This window comes from Bubalus bubalis, chromosome 9 (genome assembly GCF_019923935.1).
Source record: "Bubalus bubalis isolate 160015118507 breed Murrah chromosome 9, NDDB_SH_1, whole genome shotgun sequence".
Taxonomy (NCBI): domain Eukaryota; kingdom Metazoa; phylum Chordata; class Mammalia; order Artiodactyla; family Bovidae; genus Bubalus; species Bubalus bubalis.
Genome location: NC_059165.1, coordinates 100,066,486 through 100,088,988, shown reverse-complemented (window position 1 = coordinate 100,088,988; position 22,503 = coordinate 100,066,486). Strand labels below are relative to the sequence as shown.

Genomic DNA, 22,503 nt, shown 5'->3' with positions numbered 1-22,503 from the left:
CACAAAAAATTACATCAGTGTTCATTGCAGCATTATTCAGAATACCCAAAGCCTGAGAATGACATAAATGTCCATCAGCTGATGAAGGCATACCAAAATGTAGCATAGCCACATAATAGAATATTATTCAGCTATGAAGAAAGACTAAAAATGAGTTTTCAGCCATAAAACCATGTTGCAACATGAATGAACCTTGAAAACATTAAGTGAAAGAATCTAGTCACAGAAGACCACATACTGTATGATTCCATTTATGTGAGTATCCTGAACAGGCAGATCCATAGTGACAAAAAGTTGATTAATTGTACTCGGGGGGGAGGATCAGGGCTGGGATGCATGGAAATGGGAATGAGGATTTCCTCATGCTATTGTGAATGCAATTTCTTTTTGAGGAGTTGAAAGTATTCTGAAGTTAGACTGTGGTGATGGTTGCACAACTCTGTGACCATCCAGAGATCACTCAACTGTACAGTTTTAATGGGTAAATTTCATTGGATGTTAAATCATATCTCAATAAAACCATAATTTTAAAAAAAAAGTAGTGGATGAGTTTTACAGCAGATAAAAAATTAAATTGAATAATGCAAGAAAGGCTCTTAAAACTATGTTAGGTTCAGAGGACTCTCAAAAACTAACACATTTACAGACTTCCCTGCTTCAACCCTGATTATCTCAGGAACATCTACTCATTGGTCTTGTTTCTACTGAAACATGATTTCTTTGGGAATCTTCCTTAACCATTCTATTTCCTTAGACCCAAAACTGAGCATTACATTCAAAGATACATTGTCATAACCTCCCTTTTTTTATCATTAAATTGTGTATCTCCTGCCAATATGGGATTTATATGTATAGTCTCTTCACCACTTTATTGTCAGAGACAATCATAGAATCTGTCAAAAAAAGAGACACACAATACTTCTTGAGTAATGAGTGAATTATATAATTATTATAGATCCCTAAGGATAAATGCATTTTTTTAATTTTTTAAGGGAATCACTTTTTAAATATCTGTTTTTTACTTCCTTTATTATTTTTTTATATATTTTATTTTATTTTATAACTTTACAATATTGTATTGGTTTTGCCATATATCAACATGAATCTGCCACAGGTATACACATGTTCCCAATCCTGAACCCTCCTCCCTCCTCCCTCTCCATACCATCCCTCTGGGTCGTCCCAGAGCACCAGCCCCAAACATCCAGTGTCATGCATCAAACCTGGACTGGCGACTCGTTCCATATATGATATTATACATGTTTCAATGCCATTCTCCCAATTCATCCCACATTCTCCCTCTCCCACAGAGTCCAAAAGACGGTTCTATACATCTGTGTCTCTTTTGCTGTCTCGTATATAGGGTTATTGTTACCATCTTTCTAAATTCCATATATATGCGTTAGTATACTGTATTGGTGTTTTTCTTTCTGGCTTACTTCACTCTGTATAATAGGCTCCAGTTTCATCCACCTAGTTAGAACTGATTCAAATGTATTCTTTTTAATGGCTGAGTAATACTCCATTGTGTATATGTACCACTGCTTTCTTATCCATGCATCTGCTGATGGACATCTAGGTTGCTTCCATGTCCTGGCTATCATAAACAGTGCTGCGATGAACATTGGGGTACACGTGTCTCTTTCAATTCTGGTTTCCTTGGTGTGTATGCTCAGCAGTGGGATTGCTGGGTTATAAGGCAGTTCTATTTCCAGTTTTTTAAGGAATCTCCAGACTGTTCTCCATAGTGGCTGTACTAGTTTGCATTCCCACCAACAGTGTAAGAGGATTCCCTTTTCTCCACACCCTCTCCAGCATTTATTGCTTGTAGACTTTTGGATCGCAGCCATTCTGACTGGCATGAAATGGTACCTGATTGTGGTTTTAATTTGCATTTCTCTGATTATGAGTGATGTTGAGCATCTTTTCATGTGTTTGCTAGCCATCTGTATGTCTTCTTTGGAGAAATGTCTATTTAGTTCTTTGGCCCATTTTTGATTGGGTCATTTATTTTCTGGAGTTGAGCTGTAGGAGTTGCTTGTATATTTTTGAGATTAGTTGTTTGTCAGTTGCTTCATTTGCTATTATTTTCTCCCATTCTGAAGGCTGTCTTTTCACCTTGCTTTTAGTTTCCTTTGTTGTGCAGAAGCTTTTAAGTTTAATTAGGTCCCATTTGTTTATTTTTGCTTTTATTTCCAATATTCTGGGAGGTTGGTCATAGACGATCCTGCTGCGTTATATGTCGGAGAGTATTTTGCCTATGTTCTCCTCTAGGAGTTGTATAGTTTCTGGGCTTACATTTAGATCTTTAATCCATTTTGAGTTTATTTTTGTGTATGGTGTTAGAAAGTGTTCTAGTTTCATTTTTTTACAAGGTAAAGATCATACACCATGGCCAAGTGGGCTTTATTCCAGGGATGCAGGATTCTTCAATATCCACAAATCAATCAATGTAATACACCACATTAACAAATTGAAAAATAAAAACCATATGATTATCTCAATAGATGCAGAGAAAGCCTTTGACAAAATTCAACATCCATTTATGATACAAACTCTCCAGAAAGCAGGAATAGAAGGAACATACCTCAACATAATAAAAGCTATATATGACAAACCCACACCAAACATTATTCTCAACGGTGAAAAATTGAAAGCATTTCCCCTAAAGTCAGAAACAAGACAAGGGTGCCCACTCTCACCATTACTATTCAACATAGTTTGGAAGTTTGGGCCACAGCAATCAGAGCAGAAAAAGAAATAAAAGAAATCCAAATTGGAAAAGAAGAAGTAAAACTCTCACTGTTTGCAGATGACATAACCCTCTACATAGAAAACCCTAAAGACTCCACCAGAAAATTACTAGAACTAATCAATGAATATAGTAAAATTTCAGGATATAAAATCAACAGACAGGAATCCCTTGCATTGCTATACACTAATAATGAGAAAATAGAAAGAGAAATTAAGGAAACAATTCCATTCACCATTGCAACGAAAAGAATAAAATACTTAGGAATATATCTATCTAAAGAAACTAAAGGCCTATATATATAAAACTATAAAACACTCGGAGAAGGCAATGGCACCCCACTCCAGTACTCTGGCCTGGAAAATCCCATGGATGGAGGAGCCTGGTGGGCCGCAGTCCATGGGATCGCTAAGAGTCGGATAAGACTCAGCGACTTCACTTTCACTTTTCACTTTCATGCATTGGAGAAGGAAATGGCAACCTACGCCAGTGTTCTTGCCTGGAGAATCCCAGGGATAGGGGAGCCTCGTGGGCTGCCGTCTATGGGGTCGCACAGAGTCAGACATGACTGAAGCGACTTAGCAGTAGCAGCAGCATAAAACACTGGTGAAAGAAATCAAAGAGGACACTAATAGATGGAGAAATATACCATGTTCATGGATTGGAAGAATCAATATTGTGAAAATGAGTATACTACCCAAAGCAATTTATAGATTCAATGCAATCCCTATCAAGTGACCAACGGTATTCTTCACAGAGCTAGAATAAATAATTTCACAATTTGTATGGAAATACAAAAAGCCTCAAATAGCCAAAGCAATCTTGAGAAAGAAGAATGGAACTGGAAGAATCAACCTGCCTGATTTCAGGCTCTACTACAAAGCCACAGTCTTCAAGACAGTATGGTACTGGCACAAAGACAGAAATATAGATCAATGGAACAAAATAGAAAGCCCAGAGATAAATCCATGCACCTAGGGACACCTTATCTTTGACAAAGGAGGCAAGAATATACAATGGATTAAAGACAATCTCTTTAACAAGTGGTGCTGGGAAAACTGGTCAACCACTTGTTAAAAAAAAAATGAAACTAAATATCTGTTTTTAATTGGAGGATAATTGCCTTGCAGTGTCTTGTTTGTTTCTGCCATAAAACAATGTGAATCACCCGTAAATATGCATATATTTCCCCTTCTTGATACTCCCTCCCACCCACCCCCATCCCATGCCTCTTGGTTGTCACAGGGCATTGGGTTGAGTTCCCTGTGTTATACAACAACTTCCCACTAACTATTTTACACATGGTAATGTATACGTTTCAATGCTGCTCTCTCAATTCACCCCACATTCTCCCCTCATTGTGTCCGCAAGTCTGTTCTCTATGTCTGTGCCTCTATTCCTGATCTACAAATAAATTCACCAGTACCATTTTTCTAGATTCCATATATATGCACTAATATGCAATATAAATTCATTTTTAAATTAATTTTCATTGGAATATAGTTGATTTACAGTGTTGTGTTAGTTTTTGCTGTACAGCAAAGTGAATCAATTATCCATATACATATATTCAGCCCCTTTTCAGATTCTTTTTGCATATAGGTCATTACAAAGTATTGAGTACAGTACCCTGAGCTCTATAGTAGGTCCTTATTAGTTATCTGTTTTAAATATAGTAGCGTGTATATGTCAATCCCAGTCACCCAATTTATTCCCCCCTTTCCCCCTTGGTAACTATAAGCTTGTTTTCTACATCTGCGACTTTATTTCTGTTTTGTAAATAGGCTCATTTATATACTTTTTTTAAGATACTGCATATAAGCAATATCATATATTTGTCTTTATCTGACTTACTTCACTCAGTATGACAATCTCTAGGTCCATTCATGTAACTGCAGATGGCATTATTTAGTTCTTTCTGACTGAGTAATATTCCATTGTAAATATGTACCACATCTTCTTGATCACAAATGCATTTTTTATTCTCTCCCTTCTCAGCTGCTGGCTCCACTCAGAAAAAGGATTTAAATGGGGTTTCCTTGGACCAGTCTGTGCCATCTTCTCTGTGAGTGATGACATCAAAGCATCTTTAATACTCAGCTAAGCATCATTTAAAGAGAACTAAAAGTGGGGGGCATGGGTTGGTGACAGAGGTGACAAGAACAGGAGTGTTCCTGGGTTATCATGGGTTTGGTTGCATTTTCTAAGACCATTCTTAAAACTTAACTCACTAATATGGTTAAAAATAGAAACTACCTACGTGTGGAAATGATGTTGGACAGGCTGGACAAGGGACTGAAATTGTACTCAATAAATCTTTTCTGGTTTCCTGAAGGTCAATTTAGCCTTCTTTCTGATGACCCTTTGGATTTTGAAAAGCAAACTCTGTTCCCTCAATAGTGAGGTGTCCACCCTCCAGAACACAAGGTAAGATGGAGAAGAGACTGACAGCCCTGCAGATGTGTGGTTGCAAAAGTGAAGGCATGTGCCTGAACAGTTCCTTGTGTCCATTCTCAGGTTTTTTAAAGAAAGCCAGAGTAAAATGAATGGAGGTGTCCTAAGGCAGCAACTTCAGACCAGTGGTGTTCTCTATCCATCTCTAATTCCAGTTTGTGACCTTGTGACTCCCTCAGCAACATTCTCTGGACTTTGTCAGCAGTCCTATGACAAATGTGCAGAGAACAGTTATGTTCCCATGAAGCACTTAGACGAATATGTGACCACTTCCACAGTCTAGTACACTTTCACACCCCACATTTCAAGCTCGTTCTCATCTCTCTCCCACTCCTCTTCCTGGTAAAAATCCCAGTGAACATTAAATCTTCTAAGAGGTTTAGGCAGACCTTTGTTCCAGGAACTCTTGTGCATATCTGAGGCTCTTTCTTTTGCACTTCTACCATTATCTTTTCTAAATTATGCATCTTACTGTTTTGTTGTATTAGTCATTTGAGTAGATCATGAGCTTTATGAAAATAGATATCTCGCCTTTGTGATGTTTAATGCCCAGGACCCAATACAGAGTGTGATGCATGGTACTTCCTCAGGAACATTGGTTGAATGAAATTAGGTATCTCCACAGACGATCATAAAGATTTTGCAACTTATGAAGTTTCGCTTCCCTTTCCATCCAAATCAAAATGTCATTCTAGACCTCAGTGGCATTTCTATTGTGGAGCATCATTGACAGCAAAGAATAAAACCAATCACAACCCAGTCTGAGAAGTCATTACCAACAGGGAAAGGAAGGAGCATCCATGAGTGAAGATGAGAATGGCTCTGGTTGTATCAGGAACTTACTTTCTCCTCCTACTCAGGATGCTGACATTTAAAGCCACAGCTCAGCTCTTCATCTTGGGATGCACGTGGTTTCTGGGAATCCTGCAGGTGGGACCGGCTGCCCGCGTCATGGCCTACCTCTTCACCATCATCAACAGCCTGCAGGGCGTCTTCATCTTCCTGGTGTACTGCCTTCTCAGCCAGCAGGTACCACTGTCTTGACTCCCTCTCAGGACTCATCCCATCCTCACTCCACTCAGGTGAGCTGACTCAGAGCATGCTTTGCAGGTCCGTGAGCAATACAGGAAGTGGTTGAAAAGAATCAGGAAAACCAAAGCCGAGCCTGAGAAGTACACACTCTCCAGCAGGACCATGTCTGATGGTTGCAAACACAGTGAGGTAAGATCATGCGCTGCCCCCAGAGCACTTCACTAACCAATTAATTGATCCGCACATGCCTAGCACACTGGACAACTGCATATGAGCTGTTGCTGTCTTAGGATGGCTTACCCTTTGTTTACTGTTTGACTCATTCTCAAGTGGCATTGGTGGTAAAGAATCTGCCTGTCAATGCAGGAGATGCCAGATACCTGGGTTTGAACCCTGAGTCAGGAAGATCCCCTAGGTAGAAAATGGCAATGAACTCCAGTATTCTTGCCTGGAAAATTCCATGCACAAAGGAGCCTGGCAGGTACAGTCCATTGGGTTGCACACATTCGGACACTACTGAGCATGCACATGTGTGCACACACACACACACACACACACACTAACCATTAGCAGTGGTCTCAGTTTGTTTACAAAATGTATTTCACTTGTATTCCTTTGGGGAACTGTGTCCATCTTGACTCATATCAGTATTCTTATTGAAAACTTACTATGTGCCGTGCATGGTCAACTAAATAAGCAACTATCAATGATCTGAAATGGTGATGTACATTCTATTCAGAGTCACATTATCTTACCATTTTGCTGTACACCTGTCTCTGTGTAACACTCAGCAGCACCCCTCAAAAATGCAGAAAATGGGGGGAGATTATGTACTTATCTGTGCACTAAAGAGAAAGGTTTTGGCTGGAATTTTAGACTTTCTTAACAAGACTGCCTGATGTTGGGGCACTCTCTGTGCTATGCTGTGCTGTGCTGTGCTGTGCTGTGCTGTGCTGTGCTGTGCTCCGTCGCTTCAGTCGTGTCTGATTCCGTGCTTTCCTATGGACTGTAGCACACAAGGATCCTCTGTCCATGGGATTCTCCAGCAAGAATACTGGAGTGGGTTGTCATGCACTCCTCCAGGGGATCTTCCCAATCCAGGGATCAAATGCAGGTCTCCTGCACTGCAGACAGATTCTTTACCCCTGAGACACTGGGAAAGCCCCTTGGTTCCCTCTACCCACCACAAAACCGAAAAAGATAAGCAGTAGTGACACAATAATTCATGACAGTGATGACCAAGAAACAACACTTACTGGTTTAGGCTTACAAACTTATTTTCCTTATATTTTCTGACCTCTTCCATCTTCTATTTAATGCCTTCAATCTTCCATCTCACTGAAAGGAAACTACTATTTGCCTGGAAGCCCTTCTGCATTTCTTACGTTACGGGTCCCCCCAACTTCCATAAGCACTGATTCCACCATTGAATCTTCTACCACTTTGCCCTTTCTCAACAAATGTTCTCAGCACTTATTTCACAAAGAAAATCAACCTTGTCATGATGATACTTTGTGAACTCTATGCCATAAAAAATATCAGTGTGCATCCTCTTGTATCATTGAGACAATGAACCTTCTCGTCTCTGAAGACAATTATTCCACCTATGCTTTGAATACCATTATTAATGCTTATCAATTTCCCTTATATTCTTTTTCACACATATTCTCTCATTCTCTCTTCCCCTTACCCTTCTTCCCTCACTCTTTCCTCTCATTTTCAACAGTATTTTCCCCATAGCCGTGGATACATGTTTGGTTCTCTTCTGTCTTACCAATATGTACTACTTGGCCATCTTCTAGCTACCAGCCAAGAGTTGACATTTCTGTCTTTATTTCCCTGCCTTAAACTCATGCCTTCAGCCTACCGGGGTCCAGCCCTGGTTGGATCCAAGGATTCCCTCGGGAGGACAGCATTGGCGAAAGAATAGCAAAAGGGGAGAGACAAAGGCTTGATCTAACTGGTTTACCCAGAAAGCCAATAAAACCTGTGACATCAGGTTTGCACTGACCACGGAGGCCACAGGCGCCCTCTCAAATCGTGGAAAGTGCCCACCTTAGGCACCTTCTCGAGTGAGTCTTAGAAGCCCGGGCAAATAAATGGTCTCAGAGGGGCCCCATGCTCCAAATTAGTCATCCTGAAGGAAGAACAGAGAAGAAAATGAGAAAAAAGGACACAAGAAAGAACGACACAGGGAGACCAAGCCTGATGAGCAAGGCCCACAACTTTATTTTCCAAAGTAGCTTTTATACCTTAAGTTGTGCATAGAGGATAATAGGGGGTAGAGAGTCATACAAGGTCAGCAGTCCTTGACCCTTATCGAAGCCAGGCTTTCTTTCTGCAAACTTATCATATGGCTTTAGGTGATTTACATCATCTTCTGGCCAGGAGGCCTGTTAACATTTTATGACCCTTTCTTCTGAATAATGGTTAGTCAATCAGAAAACTTATTTTCTCTAAAAGTGATTATTCTAAAGTCAAGCGCCACCCTCCGAAAGCATTAAAGTTGCATTCCTATAGGGCAAAAGTGTGGTGGGCTATAACAATAAAAGAATTAACTCAAGGGTCCAAGGTTATTAACACCAAGGTTACTACTTATTTTCCCTATATACCAACTATATCAATTAATATACTCCCAAGGACACAATACAGGGGATGTGGAAACTTGGCAGCAAGTATTGGCTCAACAATAAAACATTCCACCAGTGCTATTCTAATAATTTCTTAACTCTCCGAGAAGCTCGGCATTGTTAGAATATCTTAAGCTTCCCGTGCCTCTCGTGGTTGGGAGGCTGTGAACAATCAATTGTGTAGCTGCAGGAATCTGAACAAACCTGTCAGGCAAGCTAAAAAGTCATCAGAGGGGTTTGAATTGGAACACACCTATTATACCTTGGAGACATATTAGCTAGAGCTCTAAGTTGATTTTCTTCAGAGAAAGGTGGTCGGGGATAGCCCCCACGTTAATGTCAGAAAAGTTGGTGAAAGTCGTGAAATAGTAAAATAGACAGATTTTGGTTTTGGGGTAGATGCTCAGGCAGGTCCAGGCGGCCTCTCGAGTCCTGATTCGCCTTTGCATGTCAGGTCCTCTCCGCATGACCTTGGGCACAAGTTTGGATCCTGAAAGTTACTCTCAACAGCTATCTTATTACCATCACAACATACCACCTTTGATCTTTTTGTTCTTATCTTTTCAATATGTCCACAATCTCTCCTGCTATCTCAACTTCCATCACCTCCTCCTTAGCCAGGCTCCCAGCTTGCCTAAACACCTGTTATGCTCACCTCACTGATTATTCTTTCCATCCTTGTCACCTCCCAATACATCCTTTACCCAGAAATCAGAAAGATCTTTTCAAAACACAAGTAAAATCATTGCACTCTTTGGTAAAAACATTACATATAGGGTCAAAACCAAGAGCCATACATCAGTGAGAATTTGTTTGATTCATCTCCTGCTTTCCTCTCCAGCTTCATATACCATGTACTCACCATTATTCCGGCCACATCAAATTTCTTTCAATTTTGAAAATTCAATGTGCCTCTTTGGGACAGAGGCTTTGCACATATTCCTTCTCTTTAAAACACTCTATTTTATTCCTTGACTCAAAACTATGTACTCCTTCAGACATATCTCTATATGTCGATTCCTCCATGAAGCCTGTACCTGCTCAGGTTAGATCAGATTCTTCCATGTTTCTCTCCAATAGCCCCTAGACAGTTTTGTCAGCGTCACTTTGCTCTTGATATTCCGTATTTGATTAATATCTGTCTCCTTCTAGATTTACCATCTGCAGGCACCATTTGCTTTTCCTGTCTGTTATATCTTCGCTATTTCACACAGTGCCAGACATGTAGAACACTCAATGCATAACTGCTACATGACTGGTTAAATTAATGAGTGAATAATCTGCACCTGAAAGAAGGGACAGAAACTGTCTTATTCATCAATCTCTCTCTCCAGCGTTTAACAATTTCCAAATGATCAGAAATTACTTACTAAACAAAAATGAATGAATGAATAACTGATCATTAAGGGGGTAAAATATCAGACAAAATTATTGATTATTTTATGGTGCCTCTTTCCTTTAGAAATACCAAAGTAATTCTCTCTCCTACTACATTTTTTTTATTATTAACCATACTGTCTACCAATTAAACCCAAGTATTTCCTTATGATCCTAGAGCATTGTGTAGATCCTAGTTCCCAGAATGAAACAAATCTAGAATGAAATATTAGCTCAACCAAGTGTTTGCTCTGTGAGCTAGGTCAAATTGCTTTTCAAATTGTTTCAAAATTGTGAAACATTTTCAACTCTCAGTTGCCTCATTTGTCTCCTCCCTCCAAATTAAGACCATTTTCTTAGATTAACTCAATCAGGACTAACCACATGCTTCCCTTTGCAGACTCTAAGTGGGTCAAGTCTTGGTGGGAGGGGCTGAACATCCTCCTCACACTAAATTCTGATTCAGCCAAGGTTGCAGAGTGTAACCTAGCGGGAGTTAATGTGGCTTCCCTCATACAATTGATGCTGTCCACATGGGGAGGACCCCACAGATCTAAGAGAGTCAATGACTTGCTCTACCGCAGCCCTGTCCCACTCATGGATTACACTCATTCAGAGAGAATAGAACAAATAACTCATGAGTCTCTGCTTAAGGGAATGCTAACGGTGTGTGACTCTCCATGTTCTTGAGTCAACTCAGCCTCAGCAAGGGCATAACCCTGTCCCTGGGAGACACAGAACAGAATCTGAGCTTCCCTCACTTTAGAATCCAAGAAGACTTGCACTTCCATAGTGTAGTTTCCTACCGTTGCTGTAACAGGTTACCACACACTTGCTGCTAAAAACAAACCAATTTATCCTACAGATCTAGAAGTCAAAAGTTCAAAATGGATCTTATGGGACTAAAATCAAAATGTCTGTATCCCTTCTGGAGACTTTAGGGAAATACACATTTCTTCACCTTTTTTTAACATCTTGGTGCTGCCTGCATTCCATGGTTAGTGGCCTCGTAATTCACTCAATCTTCAAAGTCTGTTTAGTGTAGCTTTTCAGGTCAATCAGCTCACCTCTATCCTCCTCCTTCTTCCCCTTCTTCTTTTCCTCCTCTTTCATCTCTCTCTGTCTCTCTCTTCCTCACCTCCATCATTATATCTTTTCCCGTGTCTTACACTCTTACTTCCCTCTCTCCTTTATGAAGACCCAGATCATTACATTGGCTCATCAGGGTAATCCAGGATAAATTTTCCACCTCAAGATCATAAAAATTCATTTTTCCATGTAAGCTCATATATTTGCAGCTTCCAGAGTTAAGATGTTGACATCTTTGTGGGATCATTATTCTGCTAGCACATCTATTGTACGTGGGTTAGATTTATAGTTCAGTTCAGTTGTTCAGTCATGTCCAGCTCTTTGCAGCCCCATGGACTGCAGCACACCAGGCCTCCCTGTCCATCACCAACTCCTGGAGTTTACTCAAACTCATCTCCATTGAGTCAGTGATGCCATCCAACCATCTCATCCTCTGTCGTCCCCTTCTCCTCCTGCCTTCAATCTTTCCCAGCATCAGGGTCTTTTCCAATGAGTCAGCTCCTCGCATCAGGTGGCCAAAGTACTGGAGTTTTGGCTTCAACATCAGTCCCTCAGATGAACACTTAGGACTGATCTCCTTTAGGATGGACTAGTTGGATCTCCTTGCTGTCCAAGGGACTCTCAAGAGTCTTCTCCAACACCACAGTTCAAAAGCATCAATTCTTTGGTGCTCAGCTTTCTTATAGTCCAACTCTCACATGCATACATGACTACTGCAAAAACCATAGCTTTGACTAGACGGACCTTTGTTGGCAAAGTAATATCTCTGCTTATTAATATGCTGTCTAGGTTAGTTGTAACTTTCCTTCCAAGGAGTAAGCATCTTTTAATCTCATGATTTATAGTAGAAATACTGAAATCTTCATATTATATATATATGAATAAATATTTGCCACTGTCCCCTACTTCCTGCAGAGATGATATACATAGTGAAGAAACGAAATATACTTTCTCTATAAAGAAACACAGTAATGGCATCAGATAGTCATTGAAGGATTCTAAACTTCAAGTAATCTAGTCAGCTATTTCTACTATCTATGGGCAAAGGACCAAACAAATCCATGGCTTAATGAAATTACATCTTCTACTTTCTCCTAAAATTTGGTGTCTCTTATGCTTAAAAGTGGAGAAGGCAATGGCAACCCACTCCAGTACTCTTGCCTGGAAAATCCCATGGATGGAGGGGCCTGGTGGGCTGCAGTCCATGGAGTCGCTAGGAGTCAGACTTGACTGAGCAACTTCACTTTATTTTTTCACTTTCATGCATTGGAGAAGGAAATGGCAACCCACTCCAGTGTTCTTGCCTGGAGAATCCCAGGGATAGGGGAGCCTCGTGGGCTGTCGTCTATGGGGTCGCACAGAGTCGGACATGACTGAAGCGACTTAGCAGTAGCAGCAGTGCTTAAAAGATAGGGATATCTTTCTTTCATCCTGGAATTTTCTTCTATGGCTTCCTGTCATCTTGTTCAAGAAAAACAAAATTTATCTGTGTTCCATTGTGCATAATTTCCTGGAGCACAATATTTGAAACCTTCTTGAGTGAAGTTGCCCATCCCAAACACCAGAATTTTCCCTGAGCTCTCTATAGACCTAGGAATAAATAACTCATACTGGGGATGGTAAGGATTGTCCAAAAGGACTTCAGTGATTTTTCCTTTACATCTCAGGCAATTAACAACAGATAACATTTCTAGACTTATCAATTTTCAAACTGCCATTTTATGACTCCATGAAGAAAACATTTCCTAAACTCTGATTAGAGGAATCAAGACATACAATTAGAAACAGATAGATTTTTTTTTGAAGGACATTTAACTGTTGTTATATTCTATAACTTCAGGGTTAGGAAACGTAAGGAGATGGGACTTCTGAGAAAGACCAGGCTCAACCAAATTTCATCCAGTCTGATAGGTATTTTGATCTTATCCTGACAAGTCCATCTGACAAGGAGATTTTTTTTAACTAAAGAATTCTAAAATTTCTTTTCTTTTTTTCAAAGAAAATATTTATCTTTCTATGGTCTCATGTATCATTTCTAAAATATTACCTTTCCAAGTTACTTTAAAAGATCTTTGATTTTTCACAGAGCTAGGACAAATAATTTCACAATTTGTATGGAAACATAACAAACTTTGAGTAGCCAAAATAATCTTGAGAAAGAAGAATGGAACTGGAGGAATCAACCTTCCTGACTTCAGACTATGCTATAAAGCTACAGTCATCAACACAGTATGGTACTGGCACAAAGACATAAATATAGATCAATGGAATAAAATAGAAAGCCCAGAGATAAATCCATTCACCTATGGACACCTTATCTTTGACTAAGGAGGAAAAAATATATAATGGAGAAAAGACAATCTCTTTAACAAGTGGTGCTGGGAAAACTGGCTGACCACCCATACAAGAATGAAACTAGAGCACTTTCTAACACTGTGCACAAAAATAAACTCAAAATGGATTAAAGATCTAAACATAAGACCAGAAACTATAAAACTCTTAGAAGAAAACATAGGTAGAACAGTCTCTCACATAAATCACAGCAGGATCCTCTATGACCCACCTCCCAGAGTAAAGGAAATAAAAACAAAATAAACAAATTGGGCTTAATTAAACTTAAAAGCTTTCGCACAATGAAGGAAACTATAAACAAGGTGAAAAGGCAGCCTTCAGAATGGGAGAAAATAATAGCAAATGAAGCAACTGACAGCAAAGAATTCAACTCCAAAATATACAAACAGCTCATGCAGCTCAATACCAGAAAAACAAATGACCCAATCGAAAACTGAGCCAAAGAACTAAACAGACATTTCTCCAAAGAAGACCTATAGATGGTTAACAAACACAGGAAAAGATACTCAACATTGCTCATTATCAGAAAATGATAATCAAAACCTCAATGAGATACCATCTCACACCTTTCAGCATGGCTGCCATCAAAAAGTTTACAAACAGTAAGTGCTGGAGAGGGTGTGGAGAAAAGGGAACCCTCTTATATTGTTGGTGGAAATGCAAACTAGTATGGCCACTGTACTCTATGGAGAACAGTGTGGAGATTCCTTAAAAAGCTGGAAATAGAACTGCCATATGACCCAGCAATCCCACTGCTGGGCATACACACCAAAGAAACCAGAATTGAAAGAAACACGTGTACCCCAGTATTCATTGCTGCACTGTTTACAATAGCTAGGGCATGGAAATAACCTAGATGTCCATTGGCAGATGAATGGATAAGGAAGTTGTGGTACATATACTGAATGGAAAATTACTCAGCTATTAAAAAGAATGCATTTGTGTCAGTTCTAATGAGGGTGATGAAGCTGGGGCCTATTATATAGAGTGAAATAAGTCAGAAAGAGAAACACCAATATAAGATATTAATGCATATATATAGAATGTAGTGGAGAAGGCAATGGCACCCCACTCCAGTACTCTTGCCTGGAAAATCCCATGGACAGAGGAGCCTGGTAGGCTGTAGTCCATGGGGTCGCTAAGGGTCGGACACGACCGAGTGACTTCACTTTCACTTTTCACTTTCATGCATTGGAGAAGGAAATGGCAACCCACTCCAGTGTTCTTGCCTGGAAAATCCCAGGGATGGGGGAGCCTGGTAGGCTACCGTCTATGGGGTCACACAGAGTCGGACACAACTGAAGTGACTTAGCATAGCATAGCAGCATAGCATAGAATGTAAAAAGATGGTAATGATGACCCTATTTGCAAGACAGCTAAAGAGAGGCAGAGGTAAAGAACAGACTTTTGGACTATGTGAGAGAAGGTGAAAGTGGGATAATTTGAGAGACTAGCATTGAAACATGTATATTACATATGTAAAACAGATAACCAGTACAAGTCTGATGCATGAAACAGGGCACTCAGAACCAGTGCTCTGGGACAACCCAGAGGGATGCGGAAGGGAGAGAGATGAGAGTGGGGTTCAGGATGGGGGGGACCTATGTACACCCATGGCTGATTCATGTTAATGTATGGCAAAAGCCACCCCAATACTGTAAAGTAATTAGCCTCCAATTAAAATGAATTAATTAATTTTAAAAAGATCTTTGGAGGGATTCCCTGGCAGTCCGGTGGTTAAGACTTGGCACTTTCACTGCTCTGCACCCAGCTTCAGTCCCTGCTCAGGAAATTAAGATCCCTCAAGCTGTGCAGAGTGGCAGAAAAAAAATCATTTGAACTGTATCTTCTTATTGCATGGAAAACCTGAAGCGTTATTCTTTGAGCCATTAAGTGAGAACAAAAGATACTTAGTTGTGTGTGTTTCAAGAAATTCATCATGTCATCAGTGTGAAAGAAGTCATGGTGGTGGACTTATTGGTTACTCAATTCCTGCAAATCTGGAATTATACTGTGTCCCAAGGACTGATGTTGAAGCTGAAACTCCAATACTTTGGGCACCTTATGCGAAGAGCTGACTCATTTGAAAAGACCCTGATTCTGGGAAAGATTGAGAGCAGGAGAAGAAGGGGACGACAGAGGATAAGATAGTTGGATGGCATCACCAACTCAATGGACATGGGTTTAGGTGGACTCCGGGAGTTGGTGATGGACAAGGAGGCCTGGCGTACTGCAGTTCATGAGGTCACAAAGAGTCGGACATGACTGAGCAACTGAACTGAACTGAACAGTGCATTCAAAAAAACTGTAAACACCTAAGATAAATCATAATGGAAAATAATATAAAAAGAATGTATATATGTGCATAACTGAGTCACCTTGCTGTATCTAATTATTAGAGAAACCTTGCCCCACTAAGAGCAGCCTCTTGTGGCCACTAACCAAGAAGCAAAAGTAAAGTTTAAAAGGAATTGCAGGTTATGATGGAGCTACAAAGAAAGTCCATCTAAAAGAGGGGTCATCTTGGGCACTCCCAGATGTCAATCTTCTCCTTGTCCTGCAGGTCCTATAGTGGTAGGGCTTATCTCCACACCTGGAATGGGAAAGTTGCTGGATAAAGTCCCCCTGGTCCTGGATACTGAGGAACAGGCAATTGCACATGAGACACACGGGTTTGCTGTGGGAAGTCTCCCTCATCCTGATGTCAGATGGCATATCCACCTTTGTCAGCAACAATAACACCCAGAACCTCAGCTCCCCTGTCACCTTGGTCTTCCAACATGTGAGTCCTGCTGGGATGGAGCTGTGGATGTGGAAGAGTCCTGAGTCCTGGGCAGAGCCTTGGGTTTCAGGGGGCTCCCCCACAAGTGCATCATATCCCCAGGAAAGCCCAGCATAAGCTAGCTTTGGGTCAGCATTTCTGAGCAATAGACCCACCAGCTCACACCTACTTCCTGTCCCTATAGTCAGTGATCCTTGGGCCAAAGAAGAAGGCATACTGCATCTTCTGGGAGTGTGGCCAGAATGTAAGTGGTCACCAGACCACCAGAGGCTGCAAGATGGTGGGAACCATCTGCCAGTGCACCCAACTCAGCAGCTTTGCTGTCCTCATGGCCCACTATGATGTGCAGAGGAGAACCCTCAGAGTGGCTACATTCAATGTGTGCTGCTGGGTAACAAATTCCCACCCATGTAAAACAAGAAAAAAATTAAATCTTGCATGGTACAACTGGGGTGGCTGCTCAGATTTTTACAATGCTGAAATCATTCTGTCCACCTGGACTGCATTCTTATTGAGGCTCAGAGTCCTCATCCAACCCTCTGACTTCTGGCAAGGTTCAGTTCCTTGTGGTTGTCAGACTGAGGTCTCATTGTCTTCCTATCTGTCAGCAAGGGAGCTGGTATAGCTCTCAGGGCCTATATGTGTTCCTTCTCAGGTGGCCTCTCCTGGAACCTCTCACAGTGTCTCTATCTGGAGGCCACCAGGAGAAGCTCCCTTACATGAAAACTCTCTAAACTTTGAATGTTTTCTCCAAAAAAAAAGAAAGCTCAGTTTGTGTTTTTGCTTTTTTTTTGTAGAGGAAGTTCTTTTTTTGTTTGTTTGTTTTTTCTCAAACTGGAGGATAATTGCTTTACAATGTTGTTTTGGTTTCAGTGATAAAACAATGTGAATTAGCCATGGTGGTTTAGTCTCTAAGTCACCTCCAACTCTTGCAACCCAATAGGCTGTAGCCCCCCAGACTGCTTTTCCATGGACTTTCCCAGGAAAGAATACTGCAGTGGGTAGCCATTCTCTTCTCCATGGGATCTTCCCAACCCAGGGATGAAACCTGTGTCTCATGTCTCCTGTGTTCTTTACTGCATTCTTTATCACCACCTTGGAAGCCCACCCAGATTCGCATTTGACTTCAAATCTGGAAGTGGTTATGTATACCACAGGGGACAGTGATATGGTTGTCAGTAGAATTCTCAATACCATGAGAGTCTTCTGGAATTGAGTGCACAGAGGCTGTAGAAAGAAAGATTTGATGATGGCAGAGGTCAGAGGGGACCAGAGGAACCAGTGAGTACAGGTGAGTCAGGAGAAATCTTTGCCTCTTCACCTGACCAAATGAGCTGCTTACTTTCTCTGGTTCATCAAAACCAACACTCTCTGGCAACCTGAAACAATGGGGAATTTACTGAAATAAAAGTGGCACTGAAATGAAAGTAAGCATGAAACGACTGTAGCACAAAATTCTTAAGAATCACAGGAGCCCCCAGAAGTTTGAACAACAATCCAAGGCCATGTTTCCTACAGCCATGTGACTAGATGTCAAAATATCCATACTTAATACACCATTTTACATTTACTGAAGAGTTAAAATATTGGGGCTTTGAATGCCAAAACAATAAGAAAGGAACCATCTCCATCTCACTTTGAACCCCAGACACTGAGTTCCTCTTGGTCCAAAAACCAAAGTTGGCTTCTCCTGCACGTGTCAATAGATTTGATGTTTTACACAGTAAATACAATCTGTGTATTTCTTATTTGTTCCTTCTTTTTTCACACATCTGATAGATTATTCTCTTGAGTCTACAAAGAGATTCTCCATTATTTTTTGACCATGTGGTGTTCTGTTGGATAAATTACATATCAAGGCTCTTATAGTGAGTGTTTTTGTTAGATCATTTGTTAATACAAATAATGTTGCAACTGTTTACACTTACTTCATTGATCTCATTTTTGATTATGCAGTTAGGTTGGATACTGCGTCAAATTCACAACTGCATGTTTGTAGATACTTCCATATTTCAACATCTTGAGGTCACTCCAACCACCCTGCCAACAGTAGTATGTGTGTGTGTGCTCACTTTTGGTGAACTCTGTTGTGATTCCATGTACTGTAGCCTGCAAGCTCTTCTATCCATGGGATTTTCTGGGCAAGAATACTAGAATGCATTGCCATGTCCGTTTCCAGAATCTTGCCAACCTAGGGGTCAAACTCACATCTCTTGCATTTTTTGCATTGGCAGGCAGATTTTTTATCCTGAGCCACATGTTTCCCTACAGCCTTACCACAAGGTTCTTATCAAATTTTGTACTTTTACCCATCTGAGAGGAAAATAGCATATCTAGGGAAAGATGTGTATCCTTGTATCCTTTTTATTTTCAGTGAAAGGGAACATCTTTCTTTATGAGTCAGTAATATTTCAATCTCTGGAAACAATTTGTTCATATCCTTGGTATATTTTTCTATTAGCTTGTAGTACTTTTCTTATGGGTTGGGGGACACTCTTTAGATATGCTGTTGGTGAAACTAAAGACTCTCAAGTCTTACAGTACATCAAAAATCATCTGGAGGGCTTGTTATTTATTTGATATTTTACTGATAAATGTCATACCTAACCTAGGACCCAGCATACCAATTCATGCCCATATCTTTATTCATGTACTTCCTGCTACCCTCATCCACACTACTGTACCTGGTGAAATCAGGTTCACTGATTTCGGTTCACTGGTTTCCACCTACCACATCTTTTAAGAAGCCAAGGAGGTCCATTGTTTTCTTTTCATTAGCACATAGAGAATCATCTGGACAGAGAATGCTCTAGGTCATTTCATGGAGAGGAAAAATATAGGGACATCATTGGAGGGACCAGGCCAGAGGGACCTCCCATTTCACAAATATAATTGACCATTTGTATTTGTCTTCCCACTAGATGGTAAGGTTTGTGAAATCAGAAATCTTGCCTGTGTTATTTTTAATGCACAGGGCCAGCACAAAGCCATGTGCACAAAACATCCACAGTAATATCAGTTGATTGAAACTGGGGATATTTATTCAACATCATAAGGTTACTGAGATGTTGATAAGGATTGCATTGAATCTATAGGTCAATTTGCTGCAATGCTACCATTTTAAGAGTATTGTCTTCTGATCCATGAATGTGGCATGTTGATCCATTTCTTTGGGTCTTCTTTGACTTCTTTTGACAATCTTCTTTAGTTTTCGGTGTAAAAGTTTTGCAGTTTCTAACAAAGTGTCATTTTTACATATTCCTTTTCAGGAGACTTAAATTAACGGCTAAATCAGATGATCTTGTATCCTGTTCGGCAGGGAAAATTCTGAACTGTCATCTTTGGGCAAAACTTTTAAAATATGTTTTCATGTTTGTTACAGAAACTCTTCACAGAACCATTGTGTAAGGAAGTATGATGGGAATTGTTGATATTTAGATTACTGGGAGAATTTTGCTTTTCTACTCTATATGGTATGCTCTCGGCATAGTCAAAGGGCTCTGATGTAATTCTCCAGTTGCCTTAGATTAAATCACCTGCTTCAACCTTTTTCTACAAAGTTCCTCAAGTTTGTAGGTATATGAAGATATTTGAAGGTATATGACAAGGAAAATGAGCTTCAGAAAACTGACTTAAAATACCATAAGACAGGAAAGTAAGGTTCAAATACATACATGGAGGGTAAACAATTGCTATGGTGTCCCAAATTTTTCCTGGATTATGTCCTAAAAACACTTGAGTTACAAGCAAGCAGGACAGTTGGTTTCAATACATACATGCTTCAACTTCTTCACCCTCAAACTTATGCATGAGAAAAATATATTTTTCTAGTCACCATATGTGTGGGTGTTTGTAAGTCATTCAGTAGTGTCTGACTCTTTGTGACCCCATAGTCCATAGCCCACCAGCCTCTTCTGTCCGTGGAATTCTCCAGGCAAGAATACTGGAGTGGATAGCTATTCCTTTCTTCAGGGGATCTTCCTGACCCACGGATTGAAGTCAGGCCTCCTGCATTGCAGGCAGATTCTTTACCATCTGAGCCACCATGGAAGCTCGGTACACACCATGTACTGCACTAAATTAAGAGATCTAGTTTCTAATTTCACAGAGCTTACATGTTAAAGAAAAAGCTTTGTTAAGAATAAAATCAGAATCCTGTAAATAAATAAAATCTCTACATCCTTACAATTGTAAGATGTGCTGGGTTAGAAAGAGTATATTGCTACTGAACATTTTTTAAGTTTTACTTACATGTATAACAAACTATTTCATTCTCAGAATGTGATCTTGGCAAGATCCAAGTCCAGTGGGACATAGAAATGTCCCATGGACATCCACTGACCAGATTTGTATCAATTTAAACCAAATGGAAAATGACTTTAAATGATCATAACGTGTTAAATTTAAAATATCCATAAGTACATAATGATACTTAACATATTTGAAAATAAGTGTAGAAGATATGACAGAAGTAGATAATGACAATTTTTCAGTATCCAGTAAATCACCACTAAAAGCACTGGGGGAAATCTTGTTGAAAAACTGGCCAATCTCACAATGCTAAAGAACTCTCTTAAGTGATTATTGATTTATTACAAGGACCAAAGCGTATTTTTGTAATGTTAGATCAGATAGGCACCAAATGAACTTAATGATCAATCTTAACATCAATAATATCAGTCTGATGTTATATATTTCCTGATAAGACATGAACTGAAACCATTTGTGCTAAAGGTTTGTGTCCATATCACAAGTGTGTGTGTGTGTGTGCTGTCGCTTCAGTCGTGTCCAGCCCTCCAGGCTCCTCTGTCCATGGCATTCTCCAGGCAAGAATACAAGAGTGGGTTGCCTCTAGTATTGATCTCTTCCAGGGCATCTTTCTGATTGAGGGATCGAACCCTCATCTGCCTGTGTCTTCCTGCATTGCACGCAGATTCTTTACCCACTAAGCCATCGGAGACGCTCAGTCAATTTAACCTATATCTAATCTAACCTTTAGACCAAGGCTTAGCAAATCCAGGAAGCTGCCTGTCTTGAGTGCTTGTGAAACAGTCTGCATTGCAGGCAGATTCTTTACCCACTAAGCCATCGGAGAAGCCCAATTTAACCTATATCTAATCTAACCTTTAGACTGAGGCTTAGCAAATCCAGGAAACTGCCTGTCTTGAGTGCTTGTGAAACAGTCTGCACTGCAGGCAGATTCTTTACCCACTAAGCCATCAGCTGCTGCTGCTGCTAAGTCGCTTCAGTCGTGTCCGACTCTGTGCGACCCCAGAGACAGCAGCCCACCAGGCTTCCCCGTCCCTGGGATTCTCCAGGCAAGAACACTGGAGTGGGTTGCCATTTTCTTCTCCAATGCATGAAAGTGAAAAGTGAAAGTGAAGTCACTCAGTCGTTCCCGACACTTAGCGACCCCATGGACTGCAGCCTATCAGGCTCCTCTGTCCATGGATTTTCCAGGCAAGAGTACTGGAGTGGGGTGCCATTGCCTTCTCCAAAGCCATCGGAGAAGCCCAATCAATTTAACCTATATCTAATCTTACCTTTAGACCGAGGCTTAGCAAATCCAGGAAGCTGCCTGTCTTTGCAAATAAACTCTTACTGGTTCAGAACCACACTATTCACTGGTTTATTGTCCATAGTTGCTTTCAGGCTACAGTGTGAAGTTGAGTGCTTGTGAAACAGTCTGCAAGACCACAAAGCCAAAATTTTTTACCATCTGGCCCTTTCTAGAAAAACCTTCTGGTACCTGTTCTAAACACAAGGGAAAGGCACACAAGTTAAATAACCATGATGAAGCAGTCAGGCAAATACAAAACAGGAAATTTTTCTAATGTCAGTATCATTGTAAAAGGTGCATAAGGCTATCTAGATAAAAGTGATGAAAGTGACATGGCAATCAAATTCACTGTCAACTTTAGTAGTGAGAGGGTAACAGGCAAGAAGGCCAGGGGTCTCCAAACAGAGGAAATAGACTGCAAGTGTCAGACATTTTTTATCTCTTTCTTAAGTGACAGGAGGAAACAAACAAGTGC

At 40.4% G+C, this 22,503-nt stretch overlaps 1 protein-coding gene across 4 annotated transcripts in view; it reads left to right on the top strand.

Moving 5' to 3' along the window:
- ADGRE2 (adhesion G protein-coupled receptor E2) overlaps positions 1–21,773 on the top strand; it is a 65,022-nt gene extending 43,249 nt beyond the window's left edge. For all 4 annotated transcript variants that reach the window (XM_045166737.1, XM_044948236.2, XM_044948235.2 and 1 more), the window contains 5 exons: positions 4,751–4,817; positions 5,088–5,179; positions 6,067–6,235; positions 6,317–6,427; positions 19,738–21,773. In XM_045166737.1, coding sequence (XP_045022672.1) covers positions 4,751–4,817; positions 5,088–5,179; positions 6,067–6,235; positions 6,317–6,427; positions 19,738–19,746 — 448 coding nt within the window. In that variant the 3' untranslated portion in view covers positions 19,747–21,773. The remainder of the gene's footprint in view (positions 1–4,750; positions 4,818–5,087; positions 5,180–6,066; positions 6,236–6,316; positions 6,428–19,737) is intronic.
- Positions 21,774–22,503: the final 730 nt, after the last annotated feature.